At 37.6% G+C, this 19,468-nt stretch overlaps 1 protein-coding gene across 1 annotated transcript in view; it reads left to right on the top strand.

Annotated features, from left to right (window-relative positions):
* NPEPPS (aminopeptidase puromycin sensitive) overlaps positions 1 to 19,468 on the top strand; it is a 98,862-nt gene that overhangs the window by 68,091 nt on the left and 11,303 nt on the right. Inside the window, exons 13-19 of the mRNA XM_012765965.3 lie at positions 3,745 to 3,854; positions 7,740 to 7,803; positions 9,792 to 9,931; positions 12,003 to 12,137; positions 13,787 to 14,006; positions 18,561 to 18,703; positions 19,161 to 19,217. Of these exons, the coding sequence (XP_012621419.1) occupies positions 3,745 to 3,854; positions 7,740 to 7,803; positions 9,792 to 9,931; positions 12,003 to 12,137; positions 13,787 to 14,006; positions 18,561 to 18,703; positions 19,161 to 19,217 (869 nt within the window). The remainder of the gene's footprint in view (positions 1 to 3,744; positions 3,855 to 7,739; positions 7,804 to 9,791; positions 9,932 to 12,002; positions 12,138 to 13,786; positions 14,007 to 18,560; positions 18,704 to 19,160; positions 19,218 to 19,468) is intronic.

Here is a 19,468-nt window from a genome sequence, read left to right as displayed (position 1 = left end):
ATAATGTATGTGTGCACACATACATACACTATACATGTATATCCTGTCCACCTGAGATGTCTTAAAATGTTTTATCAGTAGGGGCTGGGCTGGGGCCTGAGGATCTGCATTTGTAAGCTCCTGGGTGAATTCAGTGCTACTAGTTTATGGGCCACACCAAATAGCAAGGCCTACCATTTAACCAAACATTTTTGTTATTTACGAAAGACAATTGACAGTTCAAATATATTTCAGTTACCATTCATGATCTTCATCCTCTTGTAGAAGTTCTTTCTAGCCTCAAAGCCCTTCCGTTAATTCATGCCTTCATCATCTCTCTACTGGAGCTCAGCAGTTGTCTACTAACTTGCTGCTTCTTGCCTTACCTCACTCTCTTCAATTTCTCTTACACTAAGCTGGAGTTATCTTTCTAAAGCGAATACAGTCATGTGTTGCTTAATGACGGAGGTACAGTTTTCCTTAGGCAATTTTGTCATTGTGTGAACATTGTAGAATGTATGTACAGAAACCTAAATGGTGTAACCTACTATACACCTAAGCCATATGGTACAGCCTATTGCTCCTAGGCTACAAACCTGTACGGCATATTACTGTAGTGAATGCTGTAGACAGTTGTAACACAATGGTAAGTAAGTGTTTGTGTATCTAAATGTAAAAAAGGTATAGTAAAAATACAGTATAAAAGACAAAAAATGCTTCATCTGTTTAGAGCGCTTAGACCATGAATAGAGCTTGCAGGACTAGAAGTTGTTCTTGGTGAGTCAGTAAGGGAGGGGGGTGAGCACATGCGAAGGCCTAGGACATCACTGTTCATTACTGTAGGCTTTATAAACACTGTCCACTTAGGCTACACTAAATTTATAAAAATATTTTCTCTTTAGCAGGTTAACCTAGCTTACTTTAACTTTTACTTTAAACATTTAAAAAAATTTTTTAACTTTGACTCTTAACACTTAGCTTATAACACAAACACATTGTAAAACTGTACAAAAGTCAATCTTTCTTTTCTTTCTTTCTTTCTTTCTTTCTTTCTTTCTTTCTTTCTTTCTCTCTTTCTCTCTTTCTCTCTTTCTCTCTTTCTCTCTTTCTCTCTTTCTCTCTTTCTCTCTTTCTCTCTTTCTCTCTTTCTCTCTTTCTCTCTTTCTCTCTTTCTCTCTCTCTTCTCTCTTTCTCTCTTTCTCTCTCTCTTGTTTCTTCCTTTCTTTTTCTCTTCTTTCTCTTCTTTATTTGATAGGGTCTGGATCTGTCACCCCAGCTAGTGTGTGGTGGCATTATCATCATAGCTCACTGAAACCTCAAACTCCTGGGTTCAGGTGATCCTCCTGCCTCAGCCTCTCCAGTAGCTGGGACTACAGGCATGTGCCACCACAGCTGGCTAGTTCTTTTCCATTTTTTTGTAGAGACCATCTCACTATGTTGCCCAGACTGGTCTTGACCTCCTGGCCTCAAGTGATCCTTCCACCTCAGCCTCCCAAAGTGTTAGAATTACTGGCATGAGCCGCCACACCCAGCTATTTTTTTTCTTTATATCCCTAATAAAAGTTTTTTTCTATTTACAAAAATTTTTAATTGCTTTCTACTTTTTAAACTTTTTTCTTAAAAACTAAAACATAAGCACACACATCCAGTAGGCCTACATAGGGAGAGGATAATCACAGTCACTGTCTTTTACCTCCACATCTTATCCCACTGGAGGTTTTCAGGGGCAATAACATGCATGGAGCTGTCATGTCCTATGATAACAGTACCTTCTGGCATACCTACTAAAGGACTTGCCTGAGGCTTTTTACAGTTAACTTTTTTTGTTAATAATAACTAGAAGGAGTACACTCAAATAATGACAAGCCCTGTAATCCTGGTACTTTGGGAAGCCGATACAGGAAGATTGCTTGAGCCCAGGAGTTTGAGACAAACCTGGGTAATAGCGAGGCCATGTCTCTACAAAAAAAGGTGTTGTGGTATGCACCTGTAGTCCCAGCTACTGGGAGGCTGAGGCAAGAGGATCGCTGTAGCCCATGAGTTGGAGGCTACAGTGAGGTATGATGACACCATTGCACTCCAGCCTGGGTAACAGAGTGAGATCCTGTCTCAAAAAATTAAAAATAAAATAAAATAATAAAGTAAAATTGAAAAAAAGTATAGTTAATAAATACACCAGTAACAGTCATTTATTATCATTATCAAGTATTATGTACTCTGTACATAATTTTATGTGCTATACATTTATATGATTAGCAGTGCAGTAGGTTTATTTATACTGGCATCACCACAAACACAAAAGTTTAAAGTAATACCTATGATGTGAAATTATGACTGCTACAATGTCACTAGGCAATAGGAATTTTTCAGCTCCATTATAATCTGATGGGATCAACATCCTATATGCGTGGACTGGATCCTGACCAAAAACATCATTATGCAGCATGTTTCTGTATCTAACTGTATTACCCTACTGATGAAAAATACTTGTGGGTCAGGCACATTGGCTAGCATCTATAATCCTATCACTCTGGGAGATTGAGGTGGGAGGATCCCTTGAGGTCAGGAGTTCAGAACCAGCCTGAGCAAGAGCAAGACCCTGTCTCTACTAAAAATAGAAAGAAATTGGCCAACTAAAAACACATAGAACAAATTAGCCGGGCATGGTGGTGCGTGCTTGTAGTCCTAGCTACTCAGGAAGCTGAGGCAGTAGGATCGCTTGAGCCCAGGAGTTTCAGGTTGCTGTGAGCTAGGCTGATGCCACAGCACTCTAGCCCCCGGCAACAAAGTGAGACTCTGAGTCAAAAAAAAAAAAAGACCCCGTCCCTACTAAAAATAGAAAAATTAGCCAGGTGTGGTGGCTCACATCTGTAGTCCTAGCTACTCAAAAGGCTGAGGCAGAAGGATTGCTTGACCCAGGAGTTTGAGGTTGCAGTGAGCTCTGATGATGCCACTGCACTATACTGCCAGCAACACAGTGAGACTCAGTCTAAAAATAAAAAACAAAAACAAACCAAAAAACACCTTGAGAATAAAATACTACATTGCCTCCATGATAAAGTCCGTATTGCTTTGTAAGCTGTATGCTCTTAAACGATTCAGTCCCTGCCTTTTTTTTTATAGCCTAATCTGCTGTTACTCCCTATATTCATGTACCCTCTGTTCTTCAGCTTATTGAACATATTGCTATTGCTGTTTTCTGTCTTATTCTTTCCTATTTGTACCTAGATCATTATTCTGGCTACTTGGAATGCCCTTTTCCTCCTTGTCTATCTAATGAACAATTTATCTTCAAGATGCAGAGTAAAAGTCACCTCTTGTAAAGCTTTTATTTTCTTTGGATATTTCTTTAAGTGCCTTTACTCCGTGCATGCCACCATTTTAATATGTATTGCAATGTATTGCTGTTTAACTTCAGTTAATTGAATGGGTATAGTGGTTTTAAGTTTGTGAATGATTGGTAGTGATCTTGAACATATTTCTGTTTCTTGTTTGAACTCATCTGTCTTTTAATTTGTATTTTTTCTTATGAATTGGAACGATTAAGTATATTTTAGAATAAAAGACAGGTTTTTATCATAGAATTTACTTAGTTGTGGTGTGGGGGGGTGAAGAGAACATTAATTTGGCACACTCTTTGTTTCCTGAACCTGAAAGAACTAAAGAATCTGTTAGCTTTATGGTGTCAAGAGCTAATCTCTGGTTTGTTTAGGAAAATAAAAATGTAAACATTTTAGATTATCATTATTTGTGTTTATTTTCTAGAGGATCTCTGGGAAAGTTTAGAAAATGCTAGTGGTAAACCTATAGCAGCAGTGATGAATACCTGGACCAAACAAATGGGATTCCCCCTCATTTATGTGGAAGCTGAACAGGTAAACTTATATAAAGTCCTTCCATTTGTCTAGTATTATATTAAATGAAATTCAGTACAGTGTTACCAAATTTGTTTTTCTGTACTTTAAGTGTTGTAGTGACATTTAAACCAGCCCTCTTACTTTTTTCTCAGTGACTCCCCCCCCCCCCAATCATTAGAATTATACATGTTTAAAGTAGAAAACAAGATGTTGGTTTAACATTTAAAAAAAATGTATTGATTCATAATCACTATATTAACAGAATCAAGTAGAAAGAACCACATAATCACCTAATTAGATGTAGAAAAAGTATTTGATAAAACTCAACACGCATTTATAATATCATTGTGTAAAATTGGTCGTTAATGTTGATTGGATGGCGGTCTGAGTCTTGATATTTTTTTTTTTCTTGAGGCAGAGTCTCGCTCTGTTGCCCAGGCTATCATACAGTGGTGTCATCATAGCTCACTGCAACCTCAAACTCATGGGATCAAGCGATCCTCCTGCCTCAGCCTCCTGAGTAGCTGGGGCTACAGGCACATGCCACCACACCTGCCTAATTTTTTCTATTTTTGGTAGAGATGGGTCTTACTCTTGCTCAAGCTGGTCTCAAACTTATGAGCTCAAGTGATCCTCCCACCTCGCCCTCCCAGAGTGGTAGAATTACAGGTGTGAGCCACCATGCCTGCCAGGGTTGCAGGCATAAGCCAACGCACCCGGCCCATGTGGAACATTTTTAATGTGGATGCTTGCAAGTTACCCTTCCGGAGCTGCGCCTGAACTTTAAACACGATTGGATTTACTAATAAATGTGCACATTGGAGGACCTCTCAGATTGGCTGGAAGAATTTATAAAGGCAGTTTAGGGAACACAATTCATTATGTTTGGTAGAAAAGAATACTTGTATGTTTTGTGACCTACCATTGTGACCACATTCTTTTCTCCAGTTTTAACTAGGCTATTATATAGGCGATGACTGAATGAACTTTGACATTGACAGTCCATGTAGGCTGACAAGTCATTTTCTCTTTACCTGCCTTTATTTTTTTTCTTTTTTTTTGAGAGAGAGTCTCACTGTGTTACCAGGGCTAGAGTAGCATGGCATCAGCCTAGCTCACAGCAACCTCAAACTCCTGGGCTTAATTGATCCTCCTGCCTCAGCCTCCCGAGTAGCTGGGACTACAGGCATGCGCCACCACACCTGGCTAATTTTTCTATTTTTAGTAGAGATGGGGTCTTGCTCTTGCTTAGGCTGGTCTTGAACTCCTGATTTCAAGCGATCTTCCCACCTTGGCCTCCCAGAGTGCTAAGATTACAGGCATGAGCCACCATGCCTGGCCTCTATCTGACTTAATAAGAATATTAACACACAAAGATGATCATTCCTTCATCTCTGGGGATTTCATTCCCCAAAACTATTGAACTATTTAATGATTACACATAAAGCCAACTTATAAGCCATATTTTTTTCTTCAAGCAGAGCACACTTTTAAGAGCATAATAGTTTATTAGTTAAAACAAAGGACATTAATATCACACTCCTTCCCAGTGTTACTGAAACTCAGTAAACTTTTCCATCTAGTTGCTGTCAAGGTCTTGCTTGCTTTGTTTTGTTGTTTTCTGTCAATGGGCACAGCCAAACTCATCTTCCATTTTACATTACAATAAAAAGCCTATGTATGACTCTTCATTCTTTTTTTTTTGAGACAGAGTCTCACTCTGTTGCCCAGGCTAGAGTGAGTGCCGTGCGTCAGCCTTGCTCACAGCAACCTCAAACTCCTGGGCCCAGGCGATCCTCCTGCCTCAGCCTCCCGAGTAGCTGGGACTACAGGCATGTGCCACCATGCCCAGCTAATTTTTTCTATATATATTAGTTGGCCAATTAATTTCTTTCTATTTATAGTAGAGACGGGGTCTCGCTCTTCCTCAGGCTGGTTTTGAACTCCTGACCTTGAGCAATCCGCCCGCCTCGGCCTCCCAGAGTTGCTAGGATTACAGGTGTGAGCCACCGCGCCCAGCGACTCTTCATTCTTTTAAGAATAAGAGAGCTCAGTAATTTATCTTGATTATGATCTGTTTCTCACATTATGGTCCCTAAATTTAAGTGTTTTTGCTATAATTCTGAATCAGTTTAAAAGTCAGCTTTCAACTTTTTCAAGGAAATCTGTGTGATGTATAACTAATCAGTAGTTATTGTAGTATATACTATTGAAGTTCATTAATAGTTTGCTTATGACATAAAAGTGACCATTGGCTGGGCGCGGTGGCTCACGCCTGTAATCCTAGCACTCTGGGAGGCCAAGGCGGGCGGATTGCTCGAGGTCAGGAGTTCTAAACCAGCTGACAAGAGCAAGACCCCGTCTCTACTATAAATAGAAAGAAATTAATTGGCCAACAAATACATAAAGAAAAAATTAGCCGGGCATGGTGGCGCATGCCTGTAGTCCCAGCTACTCGGGAAGCTGAGGCAGCAGGATTGCTTGAGCCCAGGAGTTTGAGGTTGCTGTGAGCTAGGATGACGCCACGGCACTCACTCTACCCTGGGCAACAAAGCAAGACTCTGTCTCAAAAAAAAACACAAAAAACTGACCATTGCTTTCTTGAATAAATTTTTCCTTAGTTTTTTAGTTCTGAGTCTTGTAGTCAGTTTATCCATGAAGGTCATTGGCCCAATTTTACATTTGATTTAGGTCATCTTAAATCTGTTATATCTTGTGTTATTTGATATCTTCTAGGGTATAACAGCTAATGATAAGGGAGGCAAATGACTGCATATTGTTGAAGTTTTTTTTTTTTGAGATGAGTCTCACTCTGTTGCCTGGGCTAGAGTGCCGGGGCATCAGCCTAGCTCACAGCAACCTCAAATACCTGGGCTGAAGCAATCTTCCTGCCTCAGCCTCCTGAGTAGCTAGGACTACAGGCATGTGCCACCATGCCCGTCTAATTTTTATTTTTTTTCATTTTTTTTATTTTAGAAGATATAAGACACCTGTATCGTCTAATTTTTTATATATATATTTTTAGTTGTCCAGCTCATTTCTTTCTATTTTTTAGTAGAGACAGGGTCTCGCTCTTGCTCAGGCTGATCTTGAACTCCTGAGCTCAAACAATCCTCCCTCCTCGTCCTCCCAGAGTGCTAGGATTACAGGCACAAGCTACCACGCCTGGCCTGTATTTTTTAAACATATATACTTGCCATTGTTGCTTCTGGCTTTCTAATTATTTGCAGTTTTTCTTCTACTTTTTGTGTTTCATTGCAAAGTTTATCCATTGAAATAAGATGTATGCTTCTTTTACATTTATCAAATGTTTTAAAATTTGTTTTCTTTCATGTTTATCAAGCATGTCAGTATTGAATCTAATGTTGCCAATTCTTAGAAGTGGAAAAGTTTAAGGACATAACCTTTCTCTATAAAGATTAATAAAACTTGATATAGTATTATTTATTGTTGTGTATATCTTTGAAAACTTTAATACTTTAAAGCTTTTAATAGTCTGTTCTCATCTGTGTACATGTCTCATCTGGGTGGGTATATTTTACATGGAACTTGGCCTTTTATTGAGCGTGTTGTTGAGGCCTAAATGAAAAATAGTGACTTATCTCCCATTCTGTAGTATCATCTTCATCACCATTGCACATTTGGTTGTACTGGTTCCTCCATCTACTTTGTCACAGAAATGTTACCTTCCTCCCTTAAAAAAAGTGTTGTGGGGAGAAGGGGATAGGTAAATTAATGCCTAACAGATACTATCTGAGTAATGGACACTATCTGGGTAATGGACACATTTATAACTTTGACTCAAAGTGTACAAAAGTAATTCAGGTAACCAAAACACTTATAATATTGTGCAGTTAAAAAAAGAAAGTGTTGATACTATTATAGCCTTGTTTTGCTTCTTAGGTAGAAGATGACAGATTATTGAGGTTGTCCCAAAAGAAGTTCTGTGCCAGTGGACCATATGTCGGTAAGCAAATGGCTATAAGTGGAAGCTGATGAATGAATTATCTTTTTTTTGTTTTTTTGAGAGACAAGGTCTTGCCTTGTTGCCCAGGCTGGAGTGCAGTAGCTTGATCATAGCTGACTGCAGCCTTGAACTGTTCGGCTCAAGTGATCCTCTTGCCTTAGAATCTCCCAAGTAACTGGGACTACAGGTTCACACCACCGTGTCACTTCATTTTTCTATTTTAGGTAGAGGTAAAGTCCCTATATGTTTTTCAGGCTAGTGTTGAACTCCTGGCCTCAGTCTCCCTAAGTGCTAGGATCACAGGTTTGAGCCACTGTACCTGTCTTAATTATTCATTTTTGATAGTCTTAATAGAATTAAATAAAAATAATGAGATGGTAATCCAGTAAAAAGTGAAATTTAAGAAATAAAAAAAGGAGATTCATGAGCTATTTGTAGTATGTAGTTAGTTTTTAAAATTCCATGTTTTAATGTGTTATTGGAGCCTATAATGAGGGAAGGAGGATAGGAATACTTTAAAAATGATGTCTCTAGCCTCAGCCCCTAAAAGGGGACTTAGTGTGTGTTTGTGTGGGTGGTTATTATTTTTTTTTTAATTCTTGTGCATAATATGTAAGTAAATAAATAAAGCCCAGTGATTATTTAGATTTATTATGTACTAGTCATTGTGCTAAGCACCAGAACTGGCTCTTATTTTATACTCATAGCATCCTTATGAGGCAGGTAGCATTATTTCCATTTTACAGATGAGGGGTCTGAGGCACAGCTGGGTTAGTTAAAATGCTCACAGTCACCTAAGAAGTTAAACAGTGAGAATTCAAGCAAAATAGTTGTATTCCATGGGTTTATGCTCTTCACCACCACATTTTCAAATATTTCCATATGTCATTAGACCCTTTTACCTCTATAACTTTACTCAGGAAATTAAAGATTGAGAAAATCAGGAAGCAAAGTGTTTCTCTGTGCCCTTCTTACTTCCTTTAAAACAGTAGTTTTCCACAGGAGGAAGTATATATCAGAATCATCAATGCCTTGTCATATTCTACCCACCCAAATCTACTTGGATTAAAAGAAATATTCTCTGCCCTTAATCTTCCTTAGCATTACTCTTTTAATATGTATATCTAACAAGTCAGATGACAGGTTTATTACCTAGATAAATCCTTATGTGCCACAGTTGCCATTTTCTGCCTTGTACCTGTAATCTACATTGTAGTACTGACAGATTTTGTACATTTTTCTAAGGTTCTGTCACCAATATAGGCAGCATTAAAACCTGAAGTATCCCAGTGTCAACATTAAAACCTGAAATATCTCAGTGTCAAGGATCAATTTTAATTTGTGGTTTAGCCCAACAGCATAAAGCTATGTAACTTACTAAACTAGTTCCATTAATGAACTGGGCAAGGACTCTCTTTTGTTTGGCATTTTAATGCAAGGTCTATTTTGCTATCAGATATCTAAGACAGTGTTTCTGCCTTACAAAAGCTTTGGCTTTTAGGTATGACTCCTCTGTGATGGAATGCAACAGCTCCCAGGATATATCCTGTCTATAACAACAATAAAAATTAACTCTTCGATGTTTTAGTAGTATGTATACCCATTAAGTACTGCACCTTTGAATTTTTAAATGCTGTGTGAGACCTTTTACTTCCTGAGATTTTAACAGTGAAATCGTTGCTGTCTCTATTGCTTTGTAAAAGGAAAATAGCAATTAAGTTAAAGTAATTGCATTTGTGATTCTACAAGTAGTTAACTGTTCTTTTTTTTTTTTTTAAGACTATTGTGGTTTTGTTAGTAAACTGTCTCTTCCTTTGCACTAACATTATTCAGGTTACATGGAAGAATTCATATACCACTAAGAATGTGCTATTGGTCTAACAGACTCAAGCCCCTAGTGAGGACAACACCAGTCCTCTCTCCACTTTACCTTTCATTTCTTTCATATAAAATTATTTTTCAAGTTTTCTGTTTGTTCTCTTGTTTAGGAGAAGACTATCCTCAGTGGATGGTTCCTATCACAATTTCTACTAGCGAAGATGCCAACCAGGCCAAACTGAAAATTCTAATGGACAAGCCGGAGATGAATGTGGTTTTGAAAAACGTCAAACCAGACCAATGGGTGAAGGTGAGTCCAGAAATGGCATAGCCATTTTTATCTTACCTAAATTGATTTCTGTCACATAATTCATGTATTTTATGGCTGGCTTTAAATTCTGCTTTAGTTTAAACCAGGAGTTTCAAAGAAAAAAATATTTCTAAACTTTTCTTTATGAAATTTAGGGCCAGTTTTCAAATAGTATTGTCCATTTGTCCTTCTGTTAGGTAAGGGAGTAGAAGAGAAGCAGTTAAAAAGGGATAGGCGGCCGGACGCGGTGGCTCACGCCTGTAATCCTAGCACTCTGGGAGGCCGAGGCGGGAGGATTGCTCAAGGTCAGGAGTTCGAAACCAGCCTGAGCAAGAGCGAGACCCCGTCTCTACTATAAATAGAAAGAAATTAATTGGCCAACTAACATATATAGAAAAAATTAGCCGGGCATGGTGGCGCATGCCTGTAGTCCCAGCTACTTGGGAGGCTGAGGCAGGAGGATCCCTTGAGCCCAGGAGTTTGAGGTTGCTGTGAGCTAGGCTGACGCCACGGCACTCACTCTAGCCTGGGCAACAAAGCGAGACTCTGTCTCAAAAAAAAAAAAAAAAAAAAGGGATAGGCTATAGAGGGGAAAAAAATAGCAGACTGTATATAAAGTCACATTGACCAAAATATTTGTAGTCTTACAACTTCAAACTGCCCTGTCATTGTAATGACATGTTAACTTTAATGATGTGTTGTCATCATATCTGTACAACCATAATCAAATGAGAGCAGACTTATATAATAATCAGTTTGTGTCACTGAAATGTAAAATTCCTTTGGCTGGTGTTTTAAAAGCATTTCACAAAAATACCCATGGGTATTAGTTTTCATTATTTCATACTTTATACCTTTCATAATGAAAAGTATCTACTACGAACTCTTCTCATAATTATATGTTCCTAATAGGAATTATGCATTGTGTCAAACTTTGGTGCTTTAAAAAAAAAGCCAGTTTTCACTTTTAATTTTTAACATATATTTAAAATATATATACCCAGTGGAATATTATATTACCATTTGAAATTATCTGAAAGATTACATAGCAATATTAAAAATTTCTTTTAATGAGAAAAGTTATATGTACACTATGATTGTAAATAGGTAAATAAAAGTGTTATTCCTATAGTAAAAGGTAAAGGCAATCAAAATAATAGCTGAATTAAAATTGTGGAGTGAATTCCCCCCCCAATAACCCTGTCATTATAATAAGTTTTTAAACAAATATTTATATCTTATTTTGTCATTATACTATTTTTTTCACTGAATACATTCTACAGAGATAATACTATTTTGTATATAAATATTTTCAAAAATATTTTTTGGCTGTTGGTACATAGCCTGTAGAGGATAATTGCAGTCAGTGATTACCTTACTCCAAAAATCATATGAAATTATTTTTTATTTTTATTATTATTATTTTTTGAGGCAGAGTCTCGCTCTGTTGCCCTGGCCAGAGTGCCATGGCATTAGCCTAGCTCACAGCAACCTCAAACTCCTAGGCTCAAGCAATCCTTCTGCCTCAGCTTCCCGAGTAGCTGGGACTACAGGCATGCATCACCATGCCCGGATATTTTTGTTTCTATATATTTTTAGTTGTCCAATTAATTTCTTTCTATTTTTAGTAGAGACGGGGTCTGGCTCTTGCTCAGGCTGGTTTCAAACTCCTGACCTTGCGCGATCTACCCACCTCAGCCTCCCAGAGTGCTAGGATTATAGGCGGGAGCCACCTCGCCCGGCTGAAATTACCTTTTAGATCCATGTAATTCCTTAAAATTTAGGATCTGAAAATTGTTATTCTATTTAGGTCTGGGCTTAATACTGGGCTTAGATCAGTATTGTAAAGGCTTAGTCTTTCTCAAATTCTACTAAGTGTTTTTATATATAATTAGCATTTTCTATAAGCCTAAAACTGAGATTAGAAATAAATATTTATTCATATTATTTTCTCTCCCCCTGCCATGTTCTATCTAGAACCACAACTCCATTTACACATACAAAATTAACAAAAGGTTTATTTAAAAAATAAATGGAACTGTTTAATAGTACTTATTGACTGTCTTTTCAGTTAAACTTGGGCACAGTTGGGTTTTATCGAACCCAGTACAGCTCTTCCATGCTGGAAAGTCTATTACCGGGCATTCGTGACCTTTCTCTGCCCCCTGTGGATCGACTTGGATTACAGAATGATCTCTTCTCTTTGGTGAGCATCTCTGATTTAAGTAATATGATGGATTTTGTTAATTAAAGGATTTTGTTTTTTCTGAAGTGTCTAAAACATAATTAGAATAATATGGTTCTTTCTGTGCTAATAGTACAAGGGAAAAAAAAAGAATATGGTTCTTTCTGAAGGTTAAACACTTTTGTAGCTAGAGCAAATGACTAATTATTAATTAATATGACAATATTGAGCCTATGTAATTTACCAGAAGCAGATCCCATTTCATTACTTTTAAGCTGATTTTCTGCAACTTCCTCAGTTAAACCATCATTTGTAAGGCAAATTCCTTAGGAGAAATAGATAATGATCCTGGAAGAAGTGGCAAAAGTTAAAATTAAAAAAAAAATGGAAATACATATGAACCTTGAGGAAATTTCTCTCCCCGCCCCCCTTTTTTTGAGATAGAGTGTTAGTCTGTCACCCTGGGTAAATTGCAGTGGTGTCATCATAGCTCACTGCAACCTCACACTCCTGGACTAAAGCGATCCTCTTGCCTCAACCTCCCAAGCAGCTGGGACTATAGGTGCATGCCACCATGTCCAGCTAATTTTTCTATTTTTAGTAGAGACAGAGTCTCACTCTTGCTCAGGCTGGTCCTGAACTCCTGGCCTCCAGTGATCCTCCTGCCTTGGCCTCCCAGACTGCTAGGATTATAGGCATGAGCCACTGCGCCCAGCCTGATTTTTTTTTTTTTTAAATAATTGATTCAGTATGATTTTATGCTTTCCTAAAATAGTAGTTGTACTTTGCTGGGAAAGCTAGAATTTCTTAACATTTCATTATTACTCAAATTATAGTCCATTAGCTTTAGAATTACATTTATATTTGGCTTTGTTCCAGAAAGGATTTAAAGCAACAATTAGTAGCATTTATGATTCTAACAAGGTTAGGTAATTTCTAGATATCTTTGACTATGATAAAATTGTCATATCCCTCCCAGTGTTCCTTTAAGTTCGACTTGAAATTTTATCTCCCCTCTGCAGTCACTGGTTTAGGATTCCTTTGTATAAACACAGATTAGCATGATGCACAAAACTTCACATTTGTAGATCTTATTGCTGAGAGAGAGACCTGTCCCAAGAGAGTGGGCTGTTTGTGCAGTTGGCTTCTATAACAGAAGTTCTTTTTCCTAACTCTATTAGTTCTAAAAGGACTTTGAATTTGTAGTGCCTTCCAGTTTGTGTTCTTTCAGAAATAAGGAAAGGAGAGGCTTAAGTTGACACAGTTTGCAGGTCCAGCTTTGAAAGAACCTCTGTCAAAAACCAAAGCCCCAACTATTTTTGCAACTTTCCTCAAAGTATGAAAAATTTTAAAACAAAAACAAAGTCAAGGTCCCACTCAGAAACTGAGTAGAAATTGGAAGTTAACTAGTTTTTTGTTGTTGCTCTCAAATTGTGGGATTTTAGTGTAATTTAAAAAAAAATTGTTCTTTTATAAATAGCAAAGGAATAAATAAGGACTGTTGTCAGAGTAGGATTTTTATTCCAATAATTTTCTTCTGAGATTATATAGTCCCATTTCCTTAAAACCAAAGATACTGCTAGCAGTAGATAATGATGAATATGCATGCTTGTGTTTTTTGTTTTGTTTTGTTTGAAGACTAGGTTAATTTATGTTTTTTCCTGTCCCAGGCTCGAGCTGGAATCATTAGCACTGTAGAGGTTCTAAAAGTCATGGAGGCTTTTGTGAATGAGCCCAATTATACTGTATGGAGCGACCTGAGCTGTAACCTGGGGATTCTCTCAACTCTCTTGTCCCACACAGACTTCTATGAGGAAATCCAGGAGTTTGTGAAAGATGTCTTTTCACCTATAGGGGAGAGACTGGGCTGGGACCCCAAACCTGGAGAAGGTAATGGATGTACTGAATGGGGAAAGATTCAGTCAGAAATTGGTACTTTTTTATGTGGCGAACAGTATCATTAGCACCATCTTTGTATCAGCTGGATGTTACTATAAATTCAGTTAGCCATAAATCAAGAATTAAGACTTTTAAGCCTGCTGGTGAAGGTATATGGATCACCAACATAGAAACAGTAGTGGTTATGTGTATTAATTGCTAAATATAATTTGTGTACAATGGTGGAAATAAAAGTCTTTTACAGAGTTCTAAAGGCCCATTTATAGTCAAGAAAAGTTAAATTAAATTTTGGATTATTTTTATTTATTGTCCCCATAAATAGCAGTTACCTTATGTACAACTTGTAAAGGTGCTAAGAGATATGGGCCAGCTTTCTGCATTAAGGAAATTATTTGCTTTCTCTATGTGTTGTTTCCTCCATGATTATTTCTGTAATCATATATGTACTCTTTTGGCTGTCATTTAAATGTTGGGAATGGCGATTTGAAGGCTTTAAATATAATCATTTTCCAACATCTACTAATAACTAAAGGTGGTATTTCCTCCTGAGTGCTCTTAATCTCAAAGTCTTTTGAAATAAGAATAGTAGCAATGCTATGTGTCTTTCCTTCATTGATTCAACAAATATTTATGCAGCTAATAAATGCCATGTACTATTCTAGGGGCTGGTGATAGAGCAGTAAACAAAACATTGTCCTGTGTGGCTTACATTCTAGTGAGAGACACAGCAAACAAACATATAATGTTCTAGGTGGCAGCAAGTATCATTAAGAAAAATAAAGTTTTGTTGGGTAAGGTAGATAAGGAGTACTAAGCCATTATTTTATAGAAAGTGTTTGGGGAAACCATCTCTAATAGGGTGATATTTGAGCACATGCAGAGACCTGAAGGAGAGAGCTATGAAGATACATAGAGGAAAAATGGCCAGGCAGAGGGAACAGTAAGGACAAAAGACATGAGGCAGGAGCATGCTTGGGATATTCAGGGAGTAACTCAAGAGAAGGCTAGGATGGTTGGGACAGAGTAAATGAGGGAGAGGAAGGATTGGGAAGCAGATCAGATCCAATATAACCTATGGCCTATAGTAAGAAGTTTTTGCCTTTTACATTTAGTGATATGAAATGCTAATTTGAGAGTTTGGGGCTGAGGAACATGATTTGATCTCCTTGGCTGTGGGAAGAATATACTGAAGGGAGATAAGAGGAAACAGACCATTTAGAAGATTATTTCAGTAATCCAGTTGAGGTGTTAGTTGCAACTAGCACTTACAAGGGTAAGGTCTGTTTTGAAGGTAGAACTGAAACTATTTGGTGGGGGAGTGTGTTGTGGAGAGAGAAGAGTCATCAAATTGTGGCCTGTGGAATGGAAAAACAATGTTACCATGTACAGGGATATGGAAGACTGCTGTAGACGCAGGTTTATTTGCAAAAGAGAATCAGGAGTTTGGTTTGGGGCATGTTAAATTTGAGGTCCTTTTAAAACATCTAAGTGGAGAGTGTCATGCCTAGAGGTCCAGGCCAGATAAATACATTTGAGAGTCATGAAAGTATATAGATAATATTTACAGCAATAAAACTGGATGAGATCACTTATGGGCAGTATAGGTGGAGAAAAGAGGTCTAAAGACTGGGTGTTAGGGGGAGTCCAGGATCCAGAGATTGGGTCGAAGGGGAAGAATTGCCAAAGGAGACTGACTGGCCAATGAGGTAGGAGAGCCAGGAGGGTAAGGGTTGTCCCAGAACTTAAAGAAAAGGAGATTAAGGCAAAGGGAATGTGATCAGCTGGGTCAAATGTTGCTCTAAGTCAAGCAAAATAATGAAGGAGAATCGATATTGTGCTTAAGTTTTGTGGATTGGTGGGGAACAATAGTAGGTTATCCACTTTTGGAAAGAAGATCAGAGAAAAGGGACGGTAGACTTGAAGGAGATGTGGGGGTCAGGGAAGGATTTTTTTTTTTTAAGTCAGGAGATTTTATAACATTTTTCTCCTGATGAAAATAATCCAGTAGTAATGGAAAAATTCAAGTTGTGAGAGAGAAGGGTTATTACTGGAGTGATGGCTGAATAATCAAGAAGAATTGGGATCTAGTGTAGAAGTTAAGGCATTGGCTTTATTAGATAGACTCACAGAGTCATAGTAACAAGACAGGAGGGAGGTATATGGACATAGTATATGGACAGTCAGTCTTTGCCACTGAGGTAATGCAAGTAATTTAGTGGATGTTGCACTTTTCTTTCATGATAATATGTGAAACCTTTGAGTCCAAAAACACCTTTATAGCATAGGGAAAATGGCAGTAATTTACTAGCTGTAGAGGTGGGAGAATCAAACATATCAAAATGATAAAACATTGCCTTGCATCACAGACCAAGTTTTACCAGATCTATAATTATAAATTAGTTCTAAGATTCATCACAACAATGTACAGTTGTGTTACCTGTAGATCTCCTATGGTGTTCTTAAAAGTATTTTTTATTGGCTGGGCATGGTGGCTCATGCCTTTGATCTCAGTGGGGAGGCCAAGGTGAGAGAATAGCTTGAGCCCAGGAATTCAAGACCAGCTTGGGCAACGTACTGAAACCCCATCTTCTACCCAAGAAAAAAGTATTTTTTATTCATTTATGATTTAAATATAGGAACACTTAATTAACATTTAAATGTTAATGTTTGATGAGTTTTGACAAATGCATACAACATTTTCATCACCCAGGTTTCCTCAGGCTTCTTCCCAATCAGTCCCTGCCACTTGAGCATCCCCTACCCACCCCACATAGGCAAACACTGTTCTGACTTCTTTTACCCTAGTTAATATTGTCTCTTCTATTTATATAAATAGAATAATATAATATGTGTTCTGTTCTTATAACTAGCTTATCTCAGCATTGTGTTTGTGAAGTACATACAGGTTGTTCGTTCCTTTCTATTTCTGAGTAGCATTAATATTTCATTGTATGAATATATTACATTTTATTTGTCCGTTGTACTATTGCAGTCCATCAGATTTGTGTATTAATGTTAACTTTTTTGAGATATAATCCACATAATATGAAATTTACCCTTTTAATGTATATAATTCACTGTTTTTTAGTATGTACACAGGGTTGTGCAACCGTCACCACTTTCTAATTCCAGAACAATTTCTTTATCCCCAACAAAAGCCCACTGGCAATGACTCCATTTATTGGCAACCACAAATCTACTTTCTATTTGATGGGTTTGCCTATTCTGGACACTTCATATAAATGTAATCATATAATACGTGGCCTTTTATGTCTGGCCTCTTTCACTTGCTATATAATGTTTTCAAGGTTCATCCATGTCATAGCATATATCAATACTTCATTCCTTTTTATGGCTGAATAATATTTCATTGTGTATATATACCACATTTGTTTATCTTGTGGGTTGAGGGGCATTGGGATTGGTTCCACTGTTTGGCTATTATGAATTCTATGCACATTTGTGTACAAGTTTTTGTGTAGACATATGGTTTCATTTCTTTTGGGTATATATACCTACGTGAATATCGGTAGGCTATATGATAACTCTGATGAACCTTTTGAGGAGCTCCCAGACTGTTTTTCTAAGTGGCTGCACCATTTTACATTTTTACAGACAGTCTTGAGGGTTCCAGCTTCTCCACATCCTTGTCAACACTTGATATTGTCTTTTTGATTATAGCCATCATAGCAGATATGAAATGGTATCTCATTGTGGGTTTTTGTTTGTTTGTTTGAGACAGTCTCACTCTGTTGCCCTGGCTAGAGTGCCATGGCGTTAGCCTAGCTCACAGCAACCTCAAACTCCTGGGCTCAAGCAATCCTTCTGCCTCAGCCTCCTGAGTAACTAGGGCTACAGACATGCACCACCATGCCCAGCTAATTTTTTCTATATATTTTTAGTTGGAAATTAATTTCTTTCTATTTTTAGTAGAGACAGGGTCTCACTCTTGCTCAGGTTGGTTTCGAACTCATGAACTTGAGCAATCCGCCCGCCTCGGCCTTCCAGAGTGTTAGATTACAGGCATGAGCCACCGTACCTGGCCCTCACTGTGGTTTTGATCTGCATTTCCCTGATGATTAATGATGTTGAACACTTTTTTATGTGCTTATTGACCTTTTGGGTATCTTTGGAGGAACAGATCCATCAGATTTTGATTTTTAAAATCTAAAATTTCAATTTTTTGTACACAGAGCGTGCTGATTTCACATATGGTCTTTCTTTGAACCTTAGGTCAAAACTGTATGATCTAAGCCTGTTCTTTTACACATAGTTGTTAGTGTAATTAACTAGACTGAGTAAACATTTAGTAAATTAGATAATTGGCATTTTTGACTGTAGACAAAGTCAGCAAATTTATTTGCTTGCCTAGTCTGTTTAGCATTTGACTCATAATTTGATAAATTTATCTCAAGTATTAAGGTAATTGGTTGTGTTTGTTCAAGACCATAGACTTGGTAGAACACAATTATAAAATACCCAGGTGGCAGATTTGTAAAAATAGGGTTTTTAAGTAGTCCTGTGTCTCTTTTACTTCTCAATCAGGTCATCTAGATGCACTCCTGAGGGGCTTGGTTCTGGGAAAACTAGGAAAAGCGGGACATAAGGCAACATTAGAAGAAGCCCGTCGTCGGTTTAAGGACCACGTGGAAGGAAAACAGATTCTCTCTGCTGATCTGAGGAGTCCTGTAGGTTTTCATTAAAAATCCTTTGATTTATAGGTGACTGCATTATTTTGTGAAGTGTGGAAAACTTTTAATAGTTAAACCAAAACTGACCTAAGAACTGACCCACAAACCATGTCTGACTCCATTTTAATATATGCCATTTGGTCTTTAACATATGCCAGCTGGTTTGTAGCCAGCTTCACATTTTTTTAAAGTTTCTCAGTCAGCACTGCAGTGCTGAAAGGTGATTAGCTGTGTACATTCCCCTGGGAGAGCTGGTGTGTTTTGCTGTTACAACATGCCATCTACCTTTGTGGTTGTTTACAGGGCTGTTAGCTCCTTACCAAAATTTGTATGTAACATGAACACATGACTATTTACAATTTTTTTTTACTTGTTTTCTTTCTTAACATTAGACTATTTAAAACAGGGTAAATTTAATCAAATGACTTTTTTTTATTCCTATATTCCCTTGTAGGTCTATCTGACTGTTTTGAAGCATGGTGATAGCACTACCTTAGACATTATGCTCAAAGTGAGTATATTTTTGCAAAAGGCTCTCATTTCCTTAGTTTGAACTTGAATAGACACACAGAGTAGAGCTTTAAATGGTTAAAAAAAAATCCTGGCCAAAAATGTATGCATATTGCAAACATGCACGTATTAAGAAACTATGGAGAAATACATAATGTCTGTCCATGTGTACTATCAATATGGTATCAAACTAGGCATGGTGGCTCATGCCTATAATCTGAGCCTCTCAGCAGGCCAAGGTGGGAGGATTGC

The sequence above is a fragment of the Microcebus murinus genome, chromosome 18, assembly GCF_040939455.1.
Source record: "Microcebus murinus isolate Inina chromosome 18, M.murinus_Inina_mat1.0, whole genome shotgun sequence".
NCBI classification, from domain to species: Eukaryota; Metazoa; Chordata; class Mammalia; order Primates; family Cheirogaleidae; genus Microcebus; species Microcebus murinus.
The sequence above is the reverse complement of the archived record's forward strand: the minus strand, read 5'-3'. Positions and strand labels throughout refer to the sequence as shown.